This window comes from Myotis brandtii, unplaced genomic scaffold (assembly GCF_000412655.1).
Source record: "Myotis brandtii unplaced genomic scaffold, ASM41265v1 scaffold485, whole genome shotgun sequence".
Lineage (NCBI taxonomy): Eukaryota > Metazoa > Chordata > Mammalia > Chiroptera > Vespertilionidae > Myotis > Myotis brandtii.
Window position 1 is genome coordinate 198,298 of NW_005368527.1, and position 25,694 is coordinate 223,991.

The 25,694-nt window shown below is 40.1% G+C and overlaps 1 protein-coding gene and 1 pseudogene across 1 annotated transcript; both read left to right on the forward strand.

Moving 5' to 3' along the window:
- The first annotated feature begins 7,100 nt into the window (after positions 1-7,100).
- On the forward strand, positions 7,101-8,052 carry LOC106727829 (annotated as a pseudogene).
- Positions 8,053-24,432: 16,380 nt separating this feature from the next.
- LOC102261705 (olfactory receptor 7A10-like) lies at positions 24,433-25,386 on the forward strand. The gene has a single exon (XM_014547769.1). It carries the CDS (start codon positions 24,433-24,435, stop codon positions 25,384-25,386), a length of 954 nt encoding a protein of 317 aa, XP_014403255.1.
- Positions 25,387-25,694: the final 308 nt, after the last annotated feature.

The window sequence follows — 25,694 nt, forward strand, 5'->3', positions numbered from 1 at the left end:
GTATTTAAAATGCAAACTTTTCTGAATTAAAGGAGCCATACAGAAATTAAGAGTACATGTAATTACCTTGATCCTCTGCTTCCTTATTTTTGGTGGTGATGTGAGATGATAAACTTAATTCAGTCAATTTTGTTAATAAATAAAATATTTAAAAATATTTCATGAGTCTAAGAATTCTTTCATAGGAATGGACTATATGTATGCGACATGTGTTACATTTTATATGATTTTCTTTCTAATAAACACACACATGTATATGTCCAACACAGATTCGTTGAAATTTTCATCTTTCATTTTAAAGAGAACTTGAAAAAAAATGCAGAGAATAGGAGCTAAAAAACAAATGGTTAAATTAAAGTGAAATTAAAAGAAAGTAGAAATGTAGACACAAAGATTTAAAGTAGAATTGTTGAGGACAATGGCGGCAGAGCTGGTGGAAGTTGCTCTCTTCTCCTCCCGGCCTGGATTTGGAATCACAACTAAATTATACAACAATCAACCTGACGATCCAACTGAAAGCAGCTGAACAGAAGTCTTACAACCAAATATTTGCAGAAGAAGCCACATCGAGACCAATGCCATCTTTCCTGGGGCAAACACTCCCCTCCAATCTGCAACAGCCTAGAGGACTGCACAAGCCCCACACTCCAGCCCCCCTGCCATCCTGTGAGCTCACACCCCACAAAGGACTGTGCTGTCTGAGCCTGTACTAGGAATGGGGAAGCGGTGACCTTATTTCTAGAAACTCATATCAACGGAAAAGACAATTACTTAAACCTGAATAACAACCTTACCCTGTTTACTCTGCTTTTCCCAGTAACCACCTATATCTGACTCCCCTCCCTCAACACCTTTTTCTGTCTTCAGTTAATGATGGTGGTTAGGGTGGTATTTTCAGGAGTTACTTAATTTTCCTAGATCTCTCCCATATATATAAGGAGGTATGCATGTTCTTAAACTTTTGGTTTTTTTGTCCTGTCAATCTTTCTTTTATTACAAAGATATGTAAGCCAAGAACCAGAAGGGTACAGGTTAAATTATTTTTCCTCCCCTACTATAGGGAGCAGCTCTAGGGTTAAGCCTCTGACTGACCTGTGGCAGGGCCACAGACAAGTCCCAGCTTGGAGGGCAGAGCCCTCTTAGCTTAATTAAGCTTAACCTTATAGCCCTCCCTAGTTCCTTCCTATGTAGCTAATGGGCTGTGGGAGGTACAGCAAGTGCTGCCAAAACAAGGTGAAACTCACAAGAACATTGTAAACATGTTGACCACTACCCTTATTTTGATCTGCCTACAGAATAAAGCCTCAGCTTTAAGGCTGGGTATTTCAGTGTCCTCATCCAGGCACAGGAGATCCACTGAGCCTCAGCTGTATTCTATTGTCTGTCTTTTCTTTAATCCTCCACTGCCCCTCCTCAGGTTCACTGAAGCCTTTGCTGTGCTGGTGTGGCACACCCTACAGAACAACAGGTTATACCATATAGCCTAAGGGAGTAGAAGGCTATACCATCTAGGTTTACATAAGTGCACTTTCTGATGTGCACTAAATGACAAAATTGCCTATGGATGCATTCTCAGAACATATCCCTGTTTGTTAAGCAGTGCATGACTGTACATCTTTCATTCAAAATCTTAAGCAAACACAATTTTTGGTGAAGATGGCCTACAACTACCTACCCCTTACTCCACAACAGGACCAAAACTTGCTACTCAAAGAGTGGTCCTCAGGCCAGCACCTGCAAAATCAGCATTTTCCTGGACCTTATGAGAAATGCAGATGCCCTGGGCCCACCAGCACCTCCTGAATCAGTATCTGTGCTTGAACTGGAATTGTTGGCGATGCATATTGATAAAGACTAACAGCAATTTAAGCAAACATAACCAGTCAGGAGGGTCTATGGGAGGAGCTAGCACTAAAGGAATTTCTCACACTGTATGTAATCGTGAGACCCCGACAGGAAGAACACTATGTTTATAAAACTTCATGGTTCTAACTTCCCTGTCCCTTCCATAAGTACCCCTCCATCTTGGCACAGAGGCTAGAGTGTTCATGTGGCTTGTCATGTCTGCATGCATGGGTTGCAATGCTTTTTTTTTCCTGAATAAATCCTTTTGGTGATGAAACACCTAGTCAATATTATTTTTTTTAAGTCAATAATAGGCACTGTGAAGTTGGAGAAGGGCTCGTGTAGACTAGGAATTTTTACGTTCTAAATATGACATAACTATTTGTGTTGGGAATTGCAAGTATTTAGCAGCCTATGTTCAGATATTCCCTCATTGGGAACCACTGCACAGTTTGAGAACTGAAAGCATCATGACAGATTGTAATCAACACCTTACTCTGATTATCATGTTGGGTTGGTCACTAAACTTCTTCAAGCCCACTTCTGCAATGGAGAATGAAGGTCATAATTTTAGCACTTCAGAGAAAGCACTTTTATAAAATTTAAAGCAAACAATGCATATAATGTAATAAACACATATTGTATAGCATAAAATTATATAACTGCCTCATAATTAACAAAGATCTTATAATGTGGGACTCTTATCTGCTGATGTAAGTATGAAATTTCTCATTGATCTGGCAAATGTGTCATGAACCCAAGGAGGGTGGTGCACAAAGCTTTACATCAAAGTCACACAGTCCTCTTCCTTGTTGAAGAAAGAAATAGCAATTTTCTGGAGGTATCATAGGTAGTGCCCCACAACAAGTCAGTACTTTGAAAATCCAAGGTTTTTAGACAAGTCAGTTTCCTCAGTCTTGGACTTTTGAGAAAATGTAATTCAAAGTTGGGAAAGGTGCTGGGAGATGAGACCTCAAGAGGGTCATGAAGAAGGAGTTACAAAAACAGGATTCACTTAACTTCTAACCTGGTCCCTGGGGAACAAAGAATCGGCAGGAACATTTTCCATTCTGTTCAGACCAGTGTGTCCACAGGGAAACCGGGTGCTCAGAGGTGAGAGCAACAATGCCAACAGGTATCTAATGAGCAGATAAAGGAGGAGTATTATCTCCTCTGCAGCAGACTCGCAACATGTGCAACGTTAGGCTGGAACAGAACGTATTTGTTTCTTTGGGAGTCTTAAGTCTGACTCTGAGACTAATGCTTGACTCCTTCCTGCTCTTTTGTCTGAGAACAAAACTTCAGTCTCCAACATTAACCATCCAGGGAGCAATTCAGACTTCTACAAGGAGCCCTTCCTTTCAGAGGCCCATCCAGGTGAGTCTGAGAGTGCAGCAGGTGCTGTGGGAAGATTCAAGGAATGCATCCCAGAATTTCTTCCTGAGGTAACCTGAGAGCCTAACCAGGCCAGCTCAGAGCTGAGAGACTACCATGCCTAGCAAACAGGTATGATAACTGAAAGCATCATGACAGATTCTAACCAACACCTTATTCTTATATATAGTTAAAACATTTAGTATGCTAAATTAGTTTTCTCCTAAAAACATTGCTGTTTGGCATAGAATTTATATATATATATATATATTTAGGAGAATGGATGAAAATGTATTAATTTTGTGTGGTCAATTCTATCAGTCTGTCATATTGCGTCTTCACCTATTACTTTTAAACATAAACAGTTCTACATTTTTCACCTTGGCAAAAACATTATTTTGCATTCAATTAATGATCTGTTCTATTCATTTTCTAAGCATAATCTATTGATGTTTATATAGGTAGAAATTATAACTGTAGATACTGCTTTCTTCACTGCCTTTTAAAAGTATATTTTTTATTTTTCTCCACATCCTTCCCATATATCTAGGATTGGAGACCCATACTGATGTAATTAAAATTTTGTTTGGTTTTTTTGGGGGGTGGGCTGCGGGGGGTTGCTTTTTTAAAAATAGTTTTATAATTTTATTCAGTTTTATTAATGCGCAAACACTTATAAAACCACATAAATGAACAAAGTCAGTGAGCTCCCTGCTCATTTGACCTCAAATTATACAAAGACGGCCCAGTATAATGAAATAAGTGTGCTATGATATCATATTCTCATGGACAAATATGTGAGGAAGGGATCAATTGTTGTGGCATAAGCAGGATTTTATTTTAAAAAATGTTCGGGCATGATTTGTAAGTTGACAAGAAACAGAACCAGGACTAGTGCCCACCCATCAGTTGTGTCACAAAAGAGATGAAAATTCAACCCAAAAATAGCGAAAGAAAGATGTTATGAGCCATATAAACACCAGAGTGATCTAATAAATATGGAATAGGTGCAGGAATCACAATTAGATCAGAGGCTGGGAGGACGCTGTGATGAGGCCAGAGGCCCAGTGAAGGTCCAGTCTGTGTGTGGTTCCTTGAGTCTGAGGAACTTCAGCATCCATGCTGGCTCCCTCTTTTCTCTGCACCTGGCTCTCTGCTGGGCTTTTCACTATTATTTTTCCCTCATTATCAGGAAATGGCCTTTTAAGCAGTTCTTGCATTTCTTGTGTTAAATTCCAGATTTGCTTCACTGTTTCCCAAAATAAGACATGCCTTTTACATTGTGATCCAGCATTTTTACACACAGACACAGAAATACACACACACACACACACACACACACACAGACATGCATGCATGAGTGAACAAAGGGAACCCTGAAATGATTAGGTATATAACCTCACTGTGTATGACACACTCTAATACTTTCTTTTGTGCCTCCTTGATTCCAATCTATTTCATTCTTACAACTGTAATCTGACACCCTAATGCAGTGGTTCTCAACCTGTGGGTCGCGACCCCTTTGGGGGTCGAAGGACCCTTTCACAGGGGTCGCCTAAGACCATCCCACATATCAGATATTTACAATACGATTCATAACAGTAGCAACATTACAGTTATGGAGTAGCAACGAAAATAATTTTATGGTTGGGTCACAACATAAGGAACTGTATTTAAAGGGCCAGAAGGTTGAGAACCACTGCAATGGGTCCTGATCTCAGAATATGGAGAACACTCCTCAAGCATGTCCTCCACACCTAACTTCATAGAATACATGTTTATTCAGCCACACTAAACTAAATGTGAAGGAGGAGAATGAGTTTGTATAACATGCTATATGCCTCAGGTACTCACAGTCTAGCAAGGAACAAAGACATGGGATTAAATAAAAATCTCACCATGGGTGTCCTAACACTTAGATTAAGAGCATGAGAAAGTGACCTTTTCCTGTGCTCATGCTAGAACAATAAAAGGTTCATGAAGGAGAGGATCCAGCCTCTCTGAAAGAGGAGTTGGAGTTTGAAGGATTAAGTGGGGGTAAAAAAAATTCCAAAAAAACCAGTGGGGAGAGGAAAGTGAGCCCATAAAGGCTCTGAGCCCCGCAGCTGTGGTGTCAGGTGAAGCTGGACTCAAGTTCAATGTTTAGGAGACCTGTGTGAGGGAGGCCAGGGCTCTGTGAGAGTGGAGCTGGCTGAAAGTTCACAGACACTTGAGCCTCATGTTTGAAGCTACGGAATTTTGGCTTCTATCTCCAGTGAGGTATCACTAGGGGAGGAATTTTAATCAGAGAGTTCAAGGATCAGCATTAAAGTTCTCTCTGAGTCAATGTGTGCATTTGGCTAGAGTGGTGCCCACCTGTTAGATGGGAGAGATGACAGGGAACTGAAATATATCTATGGAATTGGAGACCAAGGTGTTTGGAAGCAATAAAGACATTTGAAAGATAGAAGAAAATAATCAGCCTTATCCCATCACAGTGGTAACCATTCATTTACCAACAAGCAGGAAGTACACCAAGCTCTCTACATACAGTATATTGATTATCTGTCCACCATCATAGGCCAATGGATACTGCAATCTTCATCATCATGTGAGGAAATTAACAATTATTGGGATGTAGCCCTAACTGGTTTGGCTCAATGAATAAAGCATCGACCTGAGACTGAAGGGTCCTGGGTTCAATTTTGACCAAGGACACATTCCTGGGTTGCGGGCTCCATCCCCAGTAAGGGGTGTTCAGGAGGCAGCCGATCAATGATTCTCTCTCATCATTGATATTTCTATCTCTCTCTCTCCTTCTCCTTTCCTCTCTGAAATCAATAAAAATATATTTTTTAGAAAAAGACAAAGAGAGAATCTTAAAAGCAGCAAGAGAAAGGCAGTTAGTTACCTACAAGGGAGCACCCGTACAACTCTCAGGTGATTTCTCAACAGAAATGTTACAGGCCAGAAGAAAGTGGTAAGAAATATTCAGTGATGAATATCAAGGACCTATAACCAAGATTACTCTACCCAGCCAAGTTACCATTTAGAATCAAAGGTCGGATAAAGAGCTTCACATACAAGAAAAAGCTAAAGGAGTTCATCACCACCAAACCAGTATTACATGAAATGTTGAAGGGTATTCTTTAAGAAGAAGAAGAAAAAGAGGAGGAGGAGGAAAAAAAAGGAGGAGGAGGAGGGTGGAAGAAGAAGAAGAAGAAGAAGAAGAAGAAGAAGAAGAAGAAGAAGAAGAAGAAGAAGAAGAAGAAGAAGAAGAAGAAGAAGAAGAAGAAGAAGAAGAAGAAGAAGAAGAAGAAGAAGAAGAAGAAGAAGAAGAAGAAGAAGAAGAAGAAGAAGAAGAAGAAGAAGAAGAAGAAGAAGAAGAAGAAGAAGAAGAAGAAGAAGAAGAAGAAGAAGAAGAAGAAGAAGAAGAAGAAGAAGAAGAAGAAGAAGAAGAAGAAGAAGAAGAAGAAGAAGGGGAAGAGTAGGAAAAAGATTAAGCAAAGAACTTATATGCATATATGCATTACCTATGGACACAGACAATAGGATGGTGAAGGCCTGCGGTGGAGTGGGAACTGGGTAAAGTGGGTAATGGAGTTGAAAAAGGGTGACATCTGTAATACTCTCAATCATAACTATTTTAAAACAAATAAACAAACAAAAAACATATGTAATCCATAGCCACCTTGGGAAAAAGATTTGAGGAGAACAGAAATTCCTAATCAGAGATGTCATGGGTTAGGGTGTGTGTCTTAAAGGGGATGATATGTTCAAAAAAAAGATATTGATTACTTTACTGAAAAATATAACTATAGCATTTCAACTATGTTAGTAATAGCCATTTGCTTAAAAATTGATCATGCTATTTTTTCTTTCCTTCTAGTCACCTACACCACATGAGACAAGGCAATGATACCCCAATTTCAGAATTTCTTCTTCTGGGATTTTCAGAGGAACCAAAACTGCAGCCCCTCATATTTGGGCTTTTCCTCTCCATGTACCTGATCACTGTGTTGGGAAACCTGCTCATCATCCTGGCCGTCAGCTCAGACTCCCACCTCCACACACCCATGTACTTCTTCCTCTGCAACCTGTCCTTGGTAGACATCTGTTTCACCTCCACCACCGTCCCAAAGATGCTGTGGAACATCCAGACACAGAGAAGAGCCATCACCTATGCAGGATGCATCACCCAGATGTATTTTGTCATACTGTTTGGAGTGTTGGATGACATCCTCTTGACCATAATGGCCTATGACCGCTTTGTGGCCATCTGCCAACCCCTACACTACATGGTCATCATGAATACCCGGCTCTGTGGACTGCTGGTTCTAGTGTCCTGGATCATAAGTGGCCTGAGTTCCTTGTTACAAAGCATAATGGTATCGCAGCTGTCCTTCTGTACAAACTTTGAAATCGCCCACTTTTTGTGTGAAATCAAACAGGTCATCCAACTCGCCTGTTCCGACACCTTTCTTACTAACATGGAGATGTATTTTATAACTGCTATTGGGTGGGGGTCCCCTCGCTTGTATCCTTTACTCTTACACTAAGATAATGTCCTCCATATGTGGAATCTCATCAGCTCAGGGAAAGTATAAAGCATTTTCTACCTGTGCGTCTCACCTCTCAGTTGTCTCCTTATTTTATGGTTCAGTCCTAGGAGTGTACCTCAGCTCTGCTGCTGCCCAAAGCTCACACTCAAGTGCAGCAGCCTCAGTGATGTACACTGTGGTCACACCCATGCTGAACCCCTACATCTACAGTCTCAGGAACAAAGACATAACGAGGGCCCTGAAAAGATTCTATGGGATGGCAGGTACAAAAGGGACAACCATCCTGAGGTAGAAAAAGTGCTTTAAGATTCAAAACCGGAAACTGAGATTCTTTCATCAGATTGTAGTTTTCAGACTTGGTCCTAGTATTCTGTCCTTGAATTTCCTTTGTTTGTTTCAACTCTTCTATACAATTTAAGTAACCATTTTATAAAGCTTTCTGCTTTGTCTCTTACATAGACAGGTGTTCCCTTTGTCTTATTTTACCTCCACAAAGTTCTTTTCAACCTTGATCAGAAATATTTGGAAGTTTTCATTTGCTTCACTAGAAACATTGATGTCTTAACAAGAATTTCTTCTCAAATGACATATCATTGTAAGTAATTTGTTCTTGTGTTCACCATGAGTCCCTCATTCTTTGTACATCGGTACCTTAACTGATCTTCCTGATACTGTAGATGTTATGGTTGTTCCCTATAAGTCTCAGTCTATTGATAGTGATGGAATAGGATAGGGATGCCTGGGCACTGGCCTGGGTCCTACTACTTGTTCCTCAGACCAGAGTCAATGTTGTGATTAGATGGATCCTTATGGTCCTTATTATGATTGCATCAACCATCATGGAGCTATGAAAATGTAAATTTAATACTCACAGGTCCAGCATGCCCAAATGCCACACAGGAAAGTGAGTGTGTGTGTGTGTGTGTGTGTGTGTGTGTGTGTGTGTGTGTAAAAGAGAAAGACAGACACACAGACAGATAGAAAGATAGGAAGTGGACTTTGACTGAAGGGCTCTGCCTTTATTGGAGGGCAAAGGCAGGATGGCTAGAGTTTTGTGGGTTCGCTTTTTCTTTAAAACATAAGAGTTGGAATTATGGCAGCGGAAGGAAAAGCAGGATCACCCAAATGGTCAGTTATCTAGGTTACTCAGGGTTTTCTACAAGGGAACTTTTATAATATTTTAATCTTGTGTAAAAATCATAAAAAAATCTGTGTTTAATTCCAAATAAACTTTGCTTCCTAGGTATACCCCTTGTTTAATGTGAAGTTCCTCCCTTTGCTTGTATTGATATTGCTTCTAATTAAAAATAATATTCCATATATTTCAAGTTACAAATTAAAATAAAAATAAAAGGGAAACTTCATAGGTGGTGGCAACATGAGTGCTTATATAGTAGCAGTGTCATACATTTGCCAATATGATTATCTGAGTTGGATGTCTTTGAAAAAAACCTACGTGAGGTAATTGTGCTACAAACATGCTTCTGTATTTCATACATAATTTCCAGGTTTTATTGTCTTATTTAGCTGAGGGTCCAATTGTGCAATTATAATAAGAACCACAAGGGTCCATCTAGTCACAATATTGACTCTGGTTCCAAAAAAAAGTAGTAGGACCTAGGACAGTGCCCAGGCATTCCTGTCCTATTGCATCATTATCAATAGACTGAGATTTATAGGGAACAATCATAACTACCATAGTTACTGGCAAAACTTGATTATCAAATATCTATCTCCCAGTGGAATCTACTTGGAGGCATATATGAGAGGTTCAGAGAAAGAAAGAGACGGTGAGGTGCCGTTTATATGACATTCTGAGCTAAAGATGAGGTAAAGCACCTGGAGCTCCAGAAGGAAGGAAGGACATTGTATGTCGGACAATAAGAAGAGCAGATGTTCGGTAATTAGAAAATTGCCCTGCCCTCAATATAGGTCACAAAATGTAATCTCTGATGATAACTCTGATTATTGGCAAGACTGAAAATTTAAATTCTTTAAGGGAGAGGTAAAAGTTCCTACCTGTCAACTAAAGGGGAGCTCAGAGGGGGGTGTACAAAATAGAAGGTTTTTATAGGAAACAGGGAGGGACAAAGGAGCTATAAAAACAGAGAAAGGGGGGATTATTTGGGGGCCATGACATCTTTTATTTGGGGGAAGAGGAGGAGGAAGGATTTCTATCAGACAGATCCCCTCTTCTTTCTGTGGGGGATGAGGAGGGCCCACGTGACAGATTACCTTACTGGTTTTTGACCAGAAATTCAAGGCTGGTTGAGTAAAATTAAGCTTCTGGGAGAGGTGGAAACTTCCATTAAATCCAGTATGGAATCTAGACTTAGCCTCATGGGTTTTTAACTGGAGTAATGCCATTTGGGGCCTGTGGTTTTCTCTTTAACAATAGTATGGACATTCACAGTATTAAACACAGAATATCCATAAACCCAGACTATCTTCCCATTTATTTGTGCCTTTTTTCAATATTTTTAGCAATGCATTTTACTTGATTTCTAGGTATTTAATTCTTTTTAATGCAATTAGAAATGGAATTGTGCTCTTAATTTCTCTTCTGAATTTTCATATAGATGCAAATGATTATTATATATTTATTTTATATCATATATCATTATTGAACCTGTTTATTGGTTCTGAGAAATTTCTAAAGTAATTTATTAGAGCATAATAACATAAAATAAACTGAACATAGTTAACAGCAATATTTCTGAATTAATGGAGTTATGCAAAAATTAAGAGTAATGCTGCACAGGTTCATATAAATAACTCAAAAAACTCACAAAACTGCCATAGCCGGTTTGGCTCAGTGGATAGAGCATCGGCCTGCAGACTCAAGGGTCCCAGGTTCGATTCCGGTCAAGGGCATGTACCTTGGTTGTGGGCACATCCCCAGTAGGAGGTGTGCAGGAGGCAGCTGATCGATGTTTCTCTCTCATCGATGTTTCTAACTCTCTATTCCTCTCCCTTCCTCTCTGTAAAAAAATCAATGAAATATATATTTTTTTAAAAACTCACAAAACCTTTAATATCTTTGTTATATAATTGTAAAAAATGCAATTAGCCTGATCCTCTGTTTCCTTATTTCTGCTGGTGATGTGGAATAATAAACCTAATTCCAGTAGATTTTGGTAGAAATAAAGAAAATGTTTTTTAAACATAGAATATATCTAATAACTCTCCCATAGGCAGGAAGTGTATGTACATATACATGTATGTACATTTGTATGTGATTTTCTTTCAAATAAACTCAACACACAAAGACATAACACACACACTAATATTCTCACCTTTAATGTTGAAAGGAAATTTTAAAGAAATTTGGTGACAATAGAAAGTAAAGAATGAATGATTCAATTAATATGAAACTAAAATAATTTAGAAATTTAGATACAATAATGTAACATAGAAGGTTGACCTTAATTTTAGTAACGAATTACATTTCTTATATTAATGCACAAACCTCAAAGTCAGAACCACATTCACTTCTGTAACTGAAGAGTTTGTCCACCAGCCACCAGGCGAGTCACACACTGAACACAAGATTTGTAGTGAAGAGATTAGATTCACTTTATTGTTAACACTGCGCACGGTGAATGGGAAAGCTAGTGCTCAAAACCCAAACTCCTGGTTCCTTTACTGGCAACTGGTTTTAATGGGTGAAATTGGGGGTAGGGATCTTCAATGGCTGATCAGCTCATGGGTATATTCTGATTGGTTGGAGCTGGTGTTACAATGAAATATTTTAGGAGCTCTGATCATCAGTCATCCAACATCAGCTAGTCTGGGGGTTATGTGACTGTGGTCCATGAGAGTCAGTGGTTTTCTATCTGGTAGAACATTTTAGTTCTTATAAAACCAACTCAAGGTATGTGTCTCTATGTTATCAAGATTCCAGAGAGGGGACTAGTGCCACAAGACCCTGATTTATGTCTGAAAAAGTTACTTTGGTGAATATAAGGAAAAGGTACTCAGGTCTTTTTCCTTGCAAATGAGACATTGGGGGGTAGGGGTTGGGTTGAGAAGGGATTCTGGCTCAAATAAACTCATAAAAATTCCAAAAAATTAGAACATTGGTTGTGACTATGTAGGTGGAAATCATGTAATCACCGTGGTCATAGAACATGGAAGACTAGTTGAAATAAGAGGGAAGATGCTACACTGCTGGCTTTGGAGACAGAGAATTGGTCATGAGCCAAGGAATGCTGGTGAAATTGGGAATTTTATGAAGTTGGGAATTCACTAGATCAGTTAATGGAGCAGAATCACAAATTGACTTTAGATTTCTTTTTCTTCTTCTTAATGTGAAATTTCAACACAAATACCCTTACCAAAGAAAGCTAATAGAACAAATTAAGAGCTAAAATTTCATCTTCTCCAAAATATTGTTATTTAATAAATGTATTATATTCCTGCTGTTGCTATAACTAATTACAGCAGTGGGGCACAAAAGAAACAATTTTATGCTTTTACTCTCTTTGAGATCAGAAGCCTGAAATGCATCTCAATGGACTAAAATCAAAATGTCCAAAGGGCTCGGTTTCTTCTGGAAGCTTCATGGGAAAAGCCAGTTCTTCTCCCATTCCAATTTCTCATGGCCACCAGCATTCCTTGGCTCATGACCAATTCTCTGTCTCCAAAGCCAGCAGTGTAGCATCTTCCCTCTTATTTCAACTAGTCTTCCATGTTCTATGACCACGGTGATTACATGATTTCCACCTACATAGTCACAACCAATGTTCTAATTTTTTGGAATTTTTATGAGTTTATTTGAGCCAAACTGACAATTGCTGGGAAGCAAAATCTCAAGGGCTTGAGAAAATGCTCCAGAGAATGGCAGTTTTGCACATTATTTTATACTTTAGAATCAAAGGATGAGATATCAGGGGGTTACGTGTAATCCATTGCTGGTAGATTAGGGGGATAGGAGAAAGCAAAGCAGAGAAGTCTCTGAGATTGGATAAAAGAGTAAGACAAACAGATACACACTCTTTTACATTGGTAGGGACATGACAGTTGACTTTTACAGCACAGGGATGGTATGTGGGCAACAAAATAACCATGTGGTCTGGTGCCATGGTTGTGCCTTCGAGGGGTCTGGAAAAGAAGATTACACTGACATTGCAAAGGTATGCTATCTTAAATGCACAAAGGCAGTAGACAGTTTCAAAGTTCAAGATTGACTTATGTCAAGGAAGCTACAGCCCTAGGACATGACTATCCACCATGACCCGCTTTTAGTAAAAAATTTTTACATTCAGACCACGTATGTGGTTACTTTGCTCTCTGGGCTTGTAAAGCCCACCATGTGGGTTTCCCCTGAGCTTGTCAGGTTTAGTATGTGGTGCCTTTTTTATCTATACTTATATAAAATAACTAAACACAGCATTTATCACATCCTCTGGGTCATTTCAGTCAATGATGGACCATGTATACAAGGTGGTTGCCAGATGGTGGGGCAAAGATGTAATGGCCACCATAAGGAGAAATTACCTGAAGATGAAGAAACAAAGCAGGCAATGCTGTAGAATATAACAGAATTTAGGTATAAGGTAATTTATTTACAGAAGATTGGGTTGGAGTGGAAGAGGCAACCCAGAAATTTTTTGCAGATTATTCTCCACTAATAGACCCATTAAGTGATTGTTTTATAGAATAACTAGGATGTTAATGATTGACAAGGGCCAAAGATTTTCAGGGACCACACCTCCTGGTGGTCTTGTGATAGATGATTGTTTATAATCAATACTATCACCAGATTGATAATTTATCTCAGTTGTCATGCCATTCCAGTTATTATTAACAAAAATATTCATAGCTATATTTTAAGGAAGTAGAGAGCTTCGATATGCTTACCAAGGACAGTGAGGTTAGTCAAAAGTCACAGCATGAAACTTAAAATCAAATGAAATGCAGCACACAGCATTGAAATTAGTCTGGCTCACATCTATATGTATACAGTGATTCTGTAAGATTATAATGTTACTGACAAATTCCCATCACCTATTGACATCATAACGAAGGTAACCTCATAATGCAATGCTTGAGAGACATACTTACCATCATGTTACAGTTGCCTACCGTATTCAGTACAGTAACATGCTGAACAGGTTTATAGCCTAGGAGCTGTAGGGGAACAGAGTTTGTCACCCCAGAGTATGTCTCTTTGGCATAACAATTATTTAAGCTGGTTAATTTTAAGAAACAGCAGACATGGTAGAAATACAAGTTGCCTTCTGTAAGAGGCATTTACGTTTGTAAGAAAAAACTCCTTTTGTGAGGATGTCTCCCTTGCCATACCAGGAGTGGGGGAGGGGACCTTATTAATGCAAAACACAACGACTTAAATATGCATAACAACTTTACCCCATTTACTGGGCTTTTTCCAGGTAACCTCCAATAACTGACTGTCTCCTATTCCAACAGCTTCTTCTGTCTTCAGCTAAAGATGGTAGTTAATGTGATAGCTCAGGCATTTCAAGGAGTTAGTTTTCCGAAGTCTGTCCCAGGTATACAGAGGGTATACATGTTATCAAACTTTTATTAGTTTTTCTCCTATTAATGTCTTTTATTATAAGGATGTATCAGTCAAGAATTCAGAAAGTTAGAGGTAAAATTATTTTTCCTCCTCTACAGAGCAATAGGCTATAGACATAGCTTAGGTGTGCAGTAGGCTATGCCATCGAGGTGTGTGTCAGTGACGCTATGATGTCACCTAACCTAATGATGCATTTTCAGAATGTATCCCATCATTAAGTGATACATGACTGTACACTTTTTTATTCAAAATTTTATGCCAACACAAATACATAGAAGAAAACATAGGTACAGAATTTATGAACCTTGGTCTTAGAGAGGATTTTATGAATTTGACCCTAAAGTCAAGAGAAGCAAAAGCAAAAATAAATGAATAGGCCCTGGCCGGGTGGCCCAGTTAGTTAGAGCATTGCCCTGTACCCAACCCCACTTTTGGGTACTTACCTGAAAAAATTGAAAACATTTATTTGCAATGATATATGTATCCTATATTCATTGCAACATTATTCACAGTGGCCAAAACATGGAAACAACCAAAGTGCCTTTGATAGGTTATTGGATAAAGATGTGGTACATATATACAATGAAATACTACTCAACCACAAGAAAAAAACGAAATACTGACATTTGTGACAACATGGGTAGATCTTGAGAGTATCATGCTAAGCAAAATAAGTAAGATGGGAAAAGTCAACAACTATTTGATTTCACTTATATGTGAGATATAAAACTGAAAGCAATAAACAAGACAAAAAACAAATAAACAAAACCCATAGACAAAGCCAACGGTACGGTGATTACTAGAGGGAAAGGGCGTGGGGGCAGGTAGAAGAGAGTAAAGAAGATCAGATATATGGTGACAGGAGGAGACTTATTTTCAGTGGTGAGCACACAATATAAAATACAGAGGATGTATCATAGACTTGTACACTTGAAACCTGCATAAAAATTAGCCAATGTTTCTCTCTCATATCAATGTTTCTCTCTCTCTCTCCTTTCCTCTCTCTCTCAAATCAATAAAAACATATTTTTTAAAAGGAAAGGAAAAGTTGAAGTGTGCAGACAGAATTCCAATCAACACCTATTCCTTATTCCAGTGGTCGGCAAACGGCGGCTCGGCAAACCGCGGCTCGAGAGCCACATGCGGCTCTTTGGCCCCTTGAGTGTGGTTCTTCCACAAAATACCAGCTCTTCCACAAACCAGCTCTTCCACAAATACTGACTTCTGCGCATGGGCCACGAAGTTTCAATCGCACTGTACGTGTGCACCGGCACGTGGTATTTTGTGGAAGAGCCACACTGAAGGGGCCAAAGAGCCGCATGTGGCTTGCAAGCTGCAGCTTGCCGACCACGGCCTTATTCCAATTATAACTTTGGGTAGATCACTAAACCCCTTCAAGCCCCATTCCTGCAATGGAGAAGGAAGTTCATAGAATGGACTTTTCTAAAATTTAAATCAAACAAAGCCTGTAAAATACAGTGGGGCCTTATGAGTGTCCCGACTAACGAGTTTTTCGAGATATGAGCCGTCTCTCGGCCAATTTTTTGCTTTGAGTTGCGAGCTAAAATTTGGGTTACGAGCCAGCTTCAGATACCCCACCGCTAGTTGGCGCAGCGAACGTCACAGTGAACGCCACACTGATTAATGGCATTTCAATTCATTGTAATGGTGAAAATTGATTTGACATACGAGTAATTTGAGTTATGAGCTCCGTCACGGAAAGAATTAAACTCGTAAGTCAAGGCCCCACTGTACTAAAAACAGATGATAGAGCATAAGTTACATAACTATGGCCCATAATTAACAAAGGTCTTACAATGTGGGACTAAATAGCAGCTCTTATCTTCTGATGTAAGCATGAAATTTCTCATTGATTTGGCAAATGTGTCATGAAGCCAAGGAGGGTGGTGCCCAAGCTTTACATCAAAGTCACACCGTCCTCTCCCTTGTTGAAGAGAGAAATAGCAATTTTCTGGGGGTATCATGGCTTGTGCCTCACGACAGGTCAGTACTTTGAAAATCCAAGGTTCCTAGCCAAGCCAGTTTCCTCAGTCTTGGACCTTTGAGAAAATTTAATTAAAAGTTGGGTAAGGTGCTGGGAGATGAAACCTCAAAAGGGTCATGAAGAAGGAGTAACAAAAACAAGATTCACTTAACTTCTAACCTGGTTCCTTGGGAACAAAGAATTGGCAGGAAATTTTTCCATTCTGTGTGTCCCACAGGGAAACCAGGTGCTCAGAGGTGGGAGCAACAATGCCAACAGCATCTAACAAACAGATAAAGGAGGAGTAATATCTCCTCTGCAGCAGACTCGCAACATGCGCAACTTTAGGCTGGAACAGAACGTATTTGTTTCTATTGGGGTCTTAAGTCTGACTCTGAGAGTAATGCTTGACTCCTTCCTGCTCTTTTGTCTGAGAACAAAGCTTCAGTCTCCAACATTAACCATCCAGGGAGCAATTCAGACTTCTACAAGGAGCCTTTCCTTTCAGAGACCCCCAACCAGGTGAGTCTGTGAGTGCAGCAGATGCTGTGGGAAGATTCAAGGAATGCATCCCAGAATTTCTCCCTGAGGTAACCTGAGAGCTTAACCAGGCCAGCTCAGAGCTGAGAGACTACCATATCTGTTTGCTAGGTAGGCGAATATATAGTTAATACATTTAGTATGCTAAATTAGTTTTCTCTTAAAAACATTGCTGTTTGGCATAGAATTCCTTTATATATGTATAGATGGATTTAGGGGAATGGATGAAAATGTATTAATTTTGTGAGGTCAATTCTATCAGTCTGTCATATTGTGTCTTCTCTTATTTTAAATGTAAAAAGTTCTACATCTTTCACCTTGGGAAAACATTCTTTTGCATTCAATTAATGATCTTTTTTATCCATTTTCTAAGCATAACAATTTATGTTTATATAGATAGCAATTATAACTGTAGATACTGCTTTCTCCACTGCCTTTTAAATGTATATCTTTGTATTTTTATTTCCACATCCTTACACATATATCTGGAATTGAAGACCTATATTGATGTGATTAAAGTTTTATACTTTTTTCCTTTTCTTTTGAAATTACTTTTAGAGTTTTATTCAATTTTATTAAAGCCATTATGTGACTGCACAATATTCAGCCATGTTTATTTTCCCTGCCATTTTTATATTATGAATATTTCATACCTTAACAATTTTCCATAAAAAACCACAGATTTATAAAACTACATAAATGAACAAAGTCAGTGAGCTCCCTGCTCATTTGACCTCAAATTATACAAAGACGGCCCAGTATAATGAAATAAGTGTGCTATGATATCATATTCTTAGAGATAAATATGTGAAGGAAGGGGATCAGTTGTTGTGGCATAAGCAGGCTTTTAAGAAAATGTCCGGGGATGATTTGTACGTTGACAAGGAACAGAACCAGGACTAGTGCCCACCCATCAGTTGTGTCACAAAAGAGATCAAAACTCAAAGCCAAAAATGACAAAGGAAAGAGGCTATTGAGCCATATAAACACCAGAGTGATCTAATGAACATGGAATAGGTGCAGGAATCACAATTAGATCAGAGGCGGGTGGACGCTGTGATGAGGCCAGTGGAGCAGTGAAGTTCCAGTCAGTGTGTGGTCCCTTGAGTCAAAGGTAACTTCAGCATCCACGCTGGCTCCCTCTTTTCTCTGCACCTGGCTCTCTGCTGGGCTCTTCACTCTTATTACTTTTCCCTCATTAGCATGAAATGGCCTTTAACCAGTTCTTGCATTTCTTGTGTTGGATTCCAGATTTGTTTCACTGTGTCCCAAAATAAGACATGCCTTTTACATTGTTATCCAGCATTTTTTGCGCGCACACACACACACGCACACACACACACGCATGCATAAGTGAACAATGGGAGCCATGAAATGATTATGTATGTACCCTCACTGTGTATGACACACTCTAATACTTTCTGTTGTGCCTCCTTGATTTCATTCTATTTCATTTCTACAACTGTAATCTGACACCCTAATGGCTCCTGATCTCAGAATATTGAGAGCACAACTCAAGCATGTCCTCCACACCTACTTCATAGAATCCTGTCATAGAACACATGTTTGTTCAGCCACACTAAACTAAATGTGGAGGGAGAGTAGGTGTTTCTATAACATGCTATATGCCTCAGGTACTCCCAGTCTAGCAAGGAACAAAGACATGGGATTAAATAATCTCACCATGGGTGCCCTAACACTTAGATTAAGAGCATGAGAAAGTGACCTTTTCCTGTGCTAATGTTAGAAAAAGCAAAGATTTATGAAGGAGAGGATCCAGTCTCTCTGAAAGAGGAGTTGGAGTTTGGAGGATGGAGCGGGGATGAAAAATTCCAAAAGACCAGTGGGGCGACCCCAAGCAGAGGAAAGCAAGCCCAAAAAGGCTCTGAGCCCTGAAGCTGTGGTGTCAGGTGAAGTGGACTCAGTTCAATGTTTAGGAGACCAGTGTGAGGGAGGCCAGGGCTCTGTGAGGGTGGAGCTGGCCCAAAGTTCACAGACACTTGAGCCTCGTGTTTGAAGCTATGAAATTTTGGCCTCTCTCTCCAGTGAGGTATCACTAGGGGAGGAATTTAAATCAGAGTTCAGTGATCAGTGTTAAAGTTCTCTCTGAGTCAATGTGAGTATTTGGCTAAAGGGGTGGCCGCCTGTTGGATGGGAGAGATGACAGGGAACTGAAATATGTCTGTGGAATTGGAGACCCAGGTGTTGGGAAGCAATATAGACATTTGAGAGGTAGAATGATCAGCCTCATCCCATCACAGTGGTAACCATTCATTTACCAACAAGAAGGAAGTACATAAGCTCTCTACATACAGTATATTGATTGTCCATCATCATAAGCTGTGGATGCTGCAATCTTCACCATCAGGTGAGGATATTAATAATTATTAGGCTGTATACCTGAAACTTAAATAATGTCATAAATCAATGTTACCTCATTTTTTAACAAGGCATATAGTTCTGGCAATGTTGCTCAGTAGTAGAGTGTTTCCTGCACACCCAAGGGTCATGGGTTAAATTCCCAGTCAAGACCACATACCTGGGTTGCAAGTTCATTCCCTGGCCCCAGGTTGGGGCAGGTGCAGGAGGTACTCAATCTATGTTTTTCACATCGATGTTCCTCTCTATCCCTCTTTCTCTCTCTCTCTCTCCCCTCCCTTCCTTCTACTCTCTCTAAAATCAATGGAAAAAATATTCTCAGGTCAGGATTAACAAAAAATAAATTAGCTTGGCTAGTGTGGGTCAGTGGTTGAGAATCAACCTATGAACCAGGAGGTCACAGTTTGATTCCTGGTCAGAGCACATACCCAGGATACAGGCTCCATCCCTGGTGTGGTGATGCAGAAGATCGCCAATCAATGATTCTCTCTCATCACTGATGTTTCTATCTCTCTCTCTCTCCTGCTCCCTTCCTCTCTGAAATCAATAAAAATATATATTAAAAATTAATTAATTAATTAATTAATTAATTAATAAAAAATAAAGAAAGCATGGATAAACCATGTAGGCTGTACCAAAAAATATAATTAATTTAAAGAAATGAAATGGTTCAAATGGCCTGCAAGTTTAAACAGCTAATATGTGGTAGTTAAACTGAAAAGTCAGTCATTGAATTACAAAAGGCTGGCAGATATTATTTTCCATTTCATCTTTAATAACCCCCATTATTGTATGTTGTATTTGCTGATGTAGATTGTGTGTTTGTTTCCTTTGCTCCTTTTTCCAAAGGAATGTTCAATCTGTACAGCATCTTGACAATGTAAAATATCACTCCTTTCTCTTGGATAAATTGCTTTTTGTTGCTCCATTAGTTATTCTGGGCATCAAGAGGCAGAACTGGGGTTGGAATTCTGCCAGAACCAAGGAGCTTTGCCTCATCTCAGTCACTCAGGGACCACCTGAGCTATTAGATCTTTTCCCCCTTTATGTCCATTTTTTCTCTCTGTTTTTTAACCAATTTTTAAAGTTTCTTTAAATAGGGTACACAACATAGCCATAAGAAAATAGAGTCCCCTGTTTACATGTCCACAGGAGGCTTAACAACTGTGATACTACTTCTATATTCTTTTGATACTACTTCTATACTCTTCAGGGTAAAGATAAACTGGTGTTGACATCATTCCTTGTATCATTATTTTTCTAATTATTATGATGGGGTGAGAAAAGCCTGGTGATAACATGGCCCCAGAAAGTAATTCATAGTGCACTCCGGTGTGTGTGTGTGTGTGTGTGTGTGTGTGTGTGTGTGTGTGTGTGATGGGGCAGTTGGATCTGAGCCCATATACTCCAAAATGTGTTCCTTAACCATTTGTATGCCATAAGCATCCATAAGCACAAGCAGTGGACCGTTTTTAATTGAATTCAAAATACCGTGGTAGTTAACTGGTTAAAATACAGATGCCAGCCCTGACCAGTTTGGCTCAGCGGATAGAGCATCAGCCTGCGGACTCAGGGGTCCCAGGTTCGATTCCGGTCAAGGGCATGTACCTTGGTTGTGGGCGCATCCCCAGTAGGGGATGTGCAGGAGGCAGCTGATCGATGTTTCTCTCTCATCGATGTTTCTAACTCTCTGTCCCTCTCCCTTCCTCTCTGTAAAAAATCAATAAAATATATTTTTAAAAAAAAATACAGATGCCAGAATGTTAACCAACACGCGAATATAAAAGGGGAATCCATTAGTATTTACAATATTTTTTGAAACAAAATTAATAAAGTGCAGAGAACAACATGTGAACAAGGGATTCTTTGTGAGCACGGAGGCCACCTTGTTCCTTCACATTCTCTGACACCATCTGTTATTGTTCGCCTCTTGGTTATTCCCCTCACCATGCTGGATCCTTTTTGAGTCTTCAATATTGGGAACAAGCGTCATCTCAGGCTCTTGCACTGACTCTTTTCCTGCACCCCTAATTACCTTGTGTCTCCCACTCTGTCTTCCTTGAGGTCCCTGTTCAAATGTCACCTTGTTTGCAGGGCTTCCTGAACTCCCAGTATAAAATAACAGCCCATCCACTCTATTTTATACCTACTTTCTTTTTCTTCACATGACACCATATGGCATGGTATATACCAGTATGACCTATATTTTGTGTATATCCTTTCATAATCATTATATTTTAAAGATTTTTTTTCTCAGAACCCTATACCTTTTCCCTATAGATGGCCATTACTCAACATATATTCCTCAAGTGCATAAAAACATTTCTCATTAAAACTGTGTAGAAGAACCAAGATGGTTGCATAGGTAAACACAGTACTCACTGCCTCCCACAACCACATCAAAATTACAACTAAAATACAGAACAACCATCATTTAGAAGTGCCTGAAAGCTGTCTGAATGGAAGTCCTACAACTACAGAAGGAAAAAATAGAAAGCACACCAAGACTGGTAGGATGGGCAGAGGAGCTGAATGGGCTGGTCTGACACCATGTGTGCCATTTTTTAAAGCAGGAGGGATATCTTGGCTGTGAAGGCCTCCCATGAGGAGCAATGGGTCCCAGCCCCACACCAGGCCCCTCAGCCCAGGGTTCCAGTGACAGGAAGAGAAGTTCCTATAACTTCAGGCTATAAAAACCAGTGGGAATTGTGGCTGAGTGGCATGGAGGCTGTGGGAGTCCCAGAGTTCCTCTTAAAGGGCCAAAGCATGAACTTACCCAGACTCACTCCCTCTGAGCCCCAGAACTAGGGCAGTAGATTGGGGGGATCATGGGACATACAGAGAAGAATTGGATTGTCTGGCATCAGGGCAAGAACTTGGGGGTGGGTTTCTCCCAGACTGGGGTGCTCACAGAGTTCATTATTCCTATGCTGAGACCTCCTCCATCACAGAGCTGACTGGCAGCCATATCTGAGTCTCCATCAGCCTGAAGCACACTGTTTTCTCCACCCTGTTGATTCTCTGAGACTTCACCCCACGAAATTTGCAGCCCCACCCAAGCTATTTTCAGCAGCTTTTCCATATGAAAAGTCATGCTTCAGACTTCCTAAAATCTCTCAAACAAGCAGCAGCTGCAATCAGCATGCCCCGTACCACTCAAAAAAAGGCCCAAGGCCTGGCAGTAGCAGCAGCCTGCCTTGCTTCACAGTTTGGCCTCTCATAGGCACTGGTAAGCCCAACACAAGTAGCAGCCATCTGCAGATCTCTCTGTGGCTCCTGCCAGGTGGCCCCAAGGAAGTGGCTAACTTTGCACCTTCCAGGAGGACTCAGAACCACTGCACCCAGTGGACAGCTTCAGACCACAGCAGATTACAACTCTACACATCCACAAACAACACACTCAAGGGGCAGACTCAGTGAGCACCAAAGCCCCACTAAAGCAAGTCCTGCTCCACAGGGGTATTTCCTACACAGCAACTCTTCTGCTGTAGAAATAGCTGGTCCTTACAGCCAATTGGCCTGGAGGTAAATTCTTCCCAGTGATTCCAACAGCAATCAGGGCTCAACTACAACAAGGCTGTGCACACAGCCCACACAGGGCTGCACCTAGAGTGCCCAGCTCAGGTGACTGAGGAGACTGAGCCACTGGGCCCTACAGGACACCACTTTACCAATTCCAGGAGACATAGCAGCTCTACCTAATACATAAAAACAAACACAGGGAAGCAGTCAAAATGCAGAGACAAAGAAACATGTCACAAATGAAAGAACAGAAGAAATCTCCAAAAAATGAACTAAATGAAATGGAAGCAAATAAACTACTAGATACAGAGTTCAAAACAATGGTTATAAGGATGCTCAAGGATCTTAATGAGAGCTTCAAGGGCCTTAGTGACAATTTCAAGAATCTTAGTGAGAACAGCAAAAACATGAAAAAGGACCAGTCAGAAATTAAACATACACTAACTGAAATAAAGAAGAATTTACAGAGATTCAACAGTAGAATAGAAGATGCCAAGAATCAAATCAGCAATTTGAAATATGAGGAAACAAAAACACCCAATCAGGAGAGCAAAAAGAAAGGAGAATTCAAAAATATGAGGATAGTGTAAGGAGCCTCTGGGACAACTTCAAGTGTACCAACATTTGCATTATGGGGGTGCCAAAAGGAGAAGAGAGAGAGCAAAATATTGAAAACCTATTTGAATAAACCAAAGAACTTATGCACTTATATGCATAGCCCATGGACTGGCAATAGGGTAGTGATGACCTGGGGTGGGGGGGATGGACATGGGCAATAGGGTAGTGAAGACCTGGGGGTGGTGCGTAGGGGCTGTGGGAAAATAGAAGATATCTGTAATACTATCAACAATAAAAAATATATTTAAAAATAATAATAATGACAGAAAACTTCCCCTACCTGGTGAAACAAACAGACTTACAACTTCAGGAAGTACAGAGAATCCCAAGCAAGAGGAACCCAAAGAGGCCCACACCAAGACACATCATAATTAAAGTGCCAAAGGTTTAAGTCAAAGAGAATCTTAAAAGCAGTAATAGAAAAGCAGTTAGTTACCTATGAGGGAGTGCCCATATGACTGTCAACTGATTTCTCAACAGAAACGTTGAAAAAGATAAAAAATATGAACAATAAATTGGCAATAAATACACATCTATCAACAGTTGAATCTAAAAATCAAGATAAATGAACAAGTAATCTAATGAATAAAATCAACTGATGAATAGAATACAACCAGAGGCATGGAAACATGGAACAGACTGATGAATCTCAGAGGGAAGCAGGGAGCGGGGAGGGGGGGGTGGGCAGGAAGAGATTAAGCAAAGAAGTTATATGCATATATGCATTACCTATGGACACAAATGGTAGGGTGGTGAAGGACTGGGGTGGGGTGGGAACGGGGTGGAGGGGTGTAATAGGGGGAGAAAGGGGAACAACTATAATACTCTCAACAATAAAGATTTGAAAACAAAATAAAAATACTGTGTAATCCATGACCACCTTGGGGAAAAGGTCTGAGGAGGACAGAAAATCCTAATCAGAGTTGTCATAGGCTGGGTTGTGTCTTAAAGGCCATGATACATACAAAAAGTATATATTACTTCACTGCAAAATATAATTGTAGTATTTCAACTATGTTAGTAATGGCCATTTATGTAAAAACTAATCATGCTACTTTTTCTATCCTACTAGTCACCTTCATCACATGGGACGAGGCAATGATACCCCAATTTCAGAATTTCTTCTTCTGGGATTTTCAGAGGAACCAGCACTGCAGCCCCTCATATTTGGGCTGTTCCTCTCCATGTACCTGATCACTGTGTTGGGAAACCTGCTCATCATCCTGGCCGTCAGCTCAGACTCCCACCTCCACACACCCATGTACTTCTTCCTCTCCAACCTGTCCTTGGTAGACATCTGTTTCACCTCCACCACCGTCCCAAAGATGCTGGTGAACATCCTGACACAGAGCAAAATCATAACCTATAAAGGTTGCATCACCCAGATGCATTTTTTCATACTCTTTGCAATGTTGGATGACATCCTCTTGACCATAATGGCCTATGACCGCTTTGTGGCCATCTGCCACCCCCTGCACTACATGGTCATCATGAACCCCCGTCTCTGTGGACTGCTGGTTCTGGTGTCCTGGATCATGAGTGCCCTGAATTCCTTGTTACAAGGCACAATGGTGTTGCAGCTGTCCTTCTGTACGGACTTGGAAATCCCCCACTTTTTCTGTGAACTTAAACAGGTGGTCCAACTTGCCTGTTCTGACACCTTTCTTAATAACATGGTGATGTATTTTCTAACTGTGCTACTGGGTGCTGGTCCCCTCGCTGGTATCATTTACTCTTACTCAAAGATAGTGTCCTGCATACATAGAATGCCATCAGCTCAGGGGAAGTATAAAGCATTTTCTACCTGTGTGTCTCACCTCTCGGCTGTCTCCTTATTTTATGGTACAATCTTAGGTGAGTACTTCAGCTCTGCTGCTACCCACAGCTCTCACTCAAGTGCAGCAGCCTCAGTGATGTACACTGTGGTCACACCCATGCTGAACCCCTTCATCTACAGTCTCAGGAACAAAGACATAAAGAGGGCTCTGAAAAGATTTTTTGGAATGGCAGGTACAAAGGGGACAATCATCCTGAGGTAGAAAAAGTAGCCTTGATTTTGAGGCTCCAAGGCTCAAAATCAGAAATTGTGATTCTTTAATCAGACTGTGGTTTTTCAGACTTGCTCCTTTTATTTCTGTCCTTGAGTTTCCTATCTTTGTTGTAACTTCTCTATACAATTTCAGGTACCATTTTATTAAGCTTTCTGCTTTGTCTATTATGTAGACAGTTTTTCCCTTTGTCCTTTTTTACAACTGTGATCAGAAATATTTGGAAATTTTCTTTTACTTCATAGGCAACATTGATGTCTTAACAATAATTTCTTCTCAAATGACATATATCATTGTAA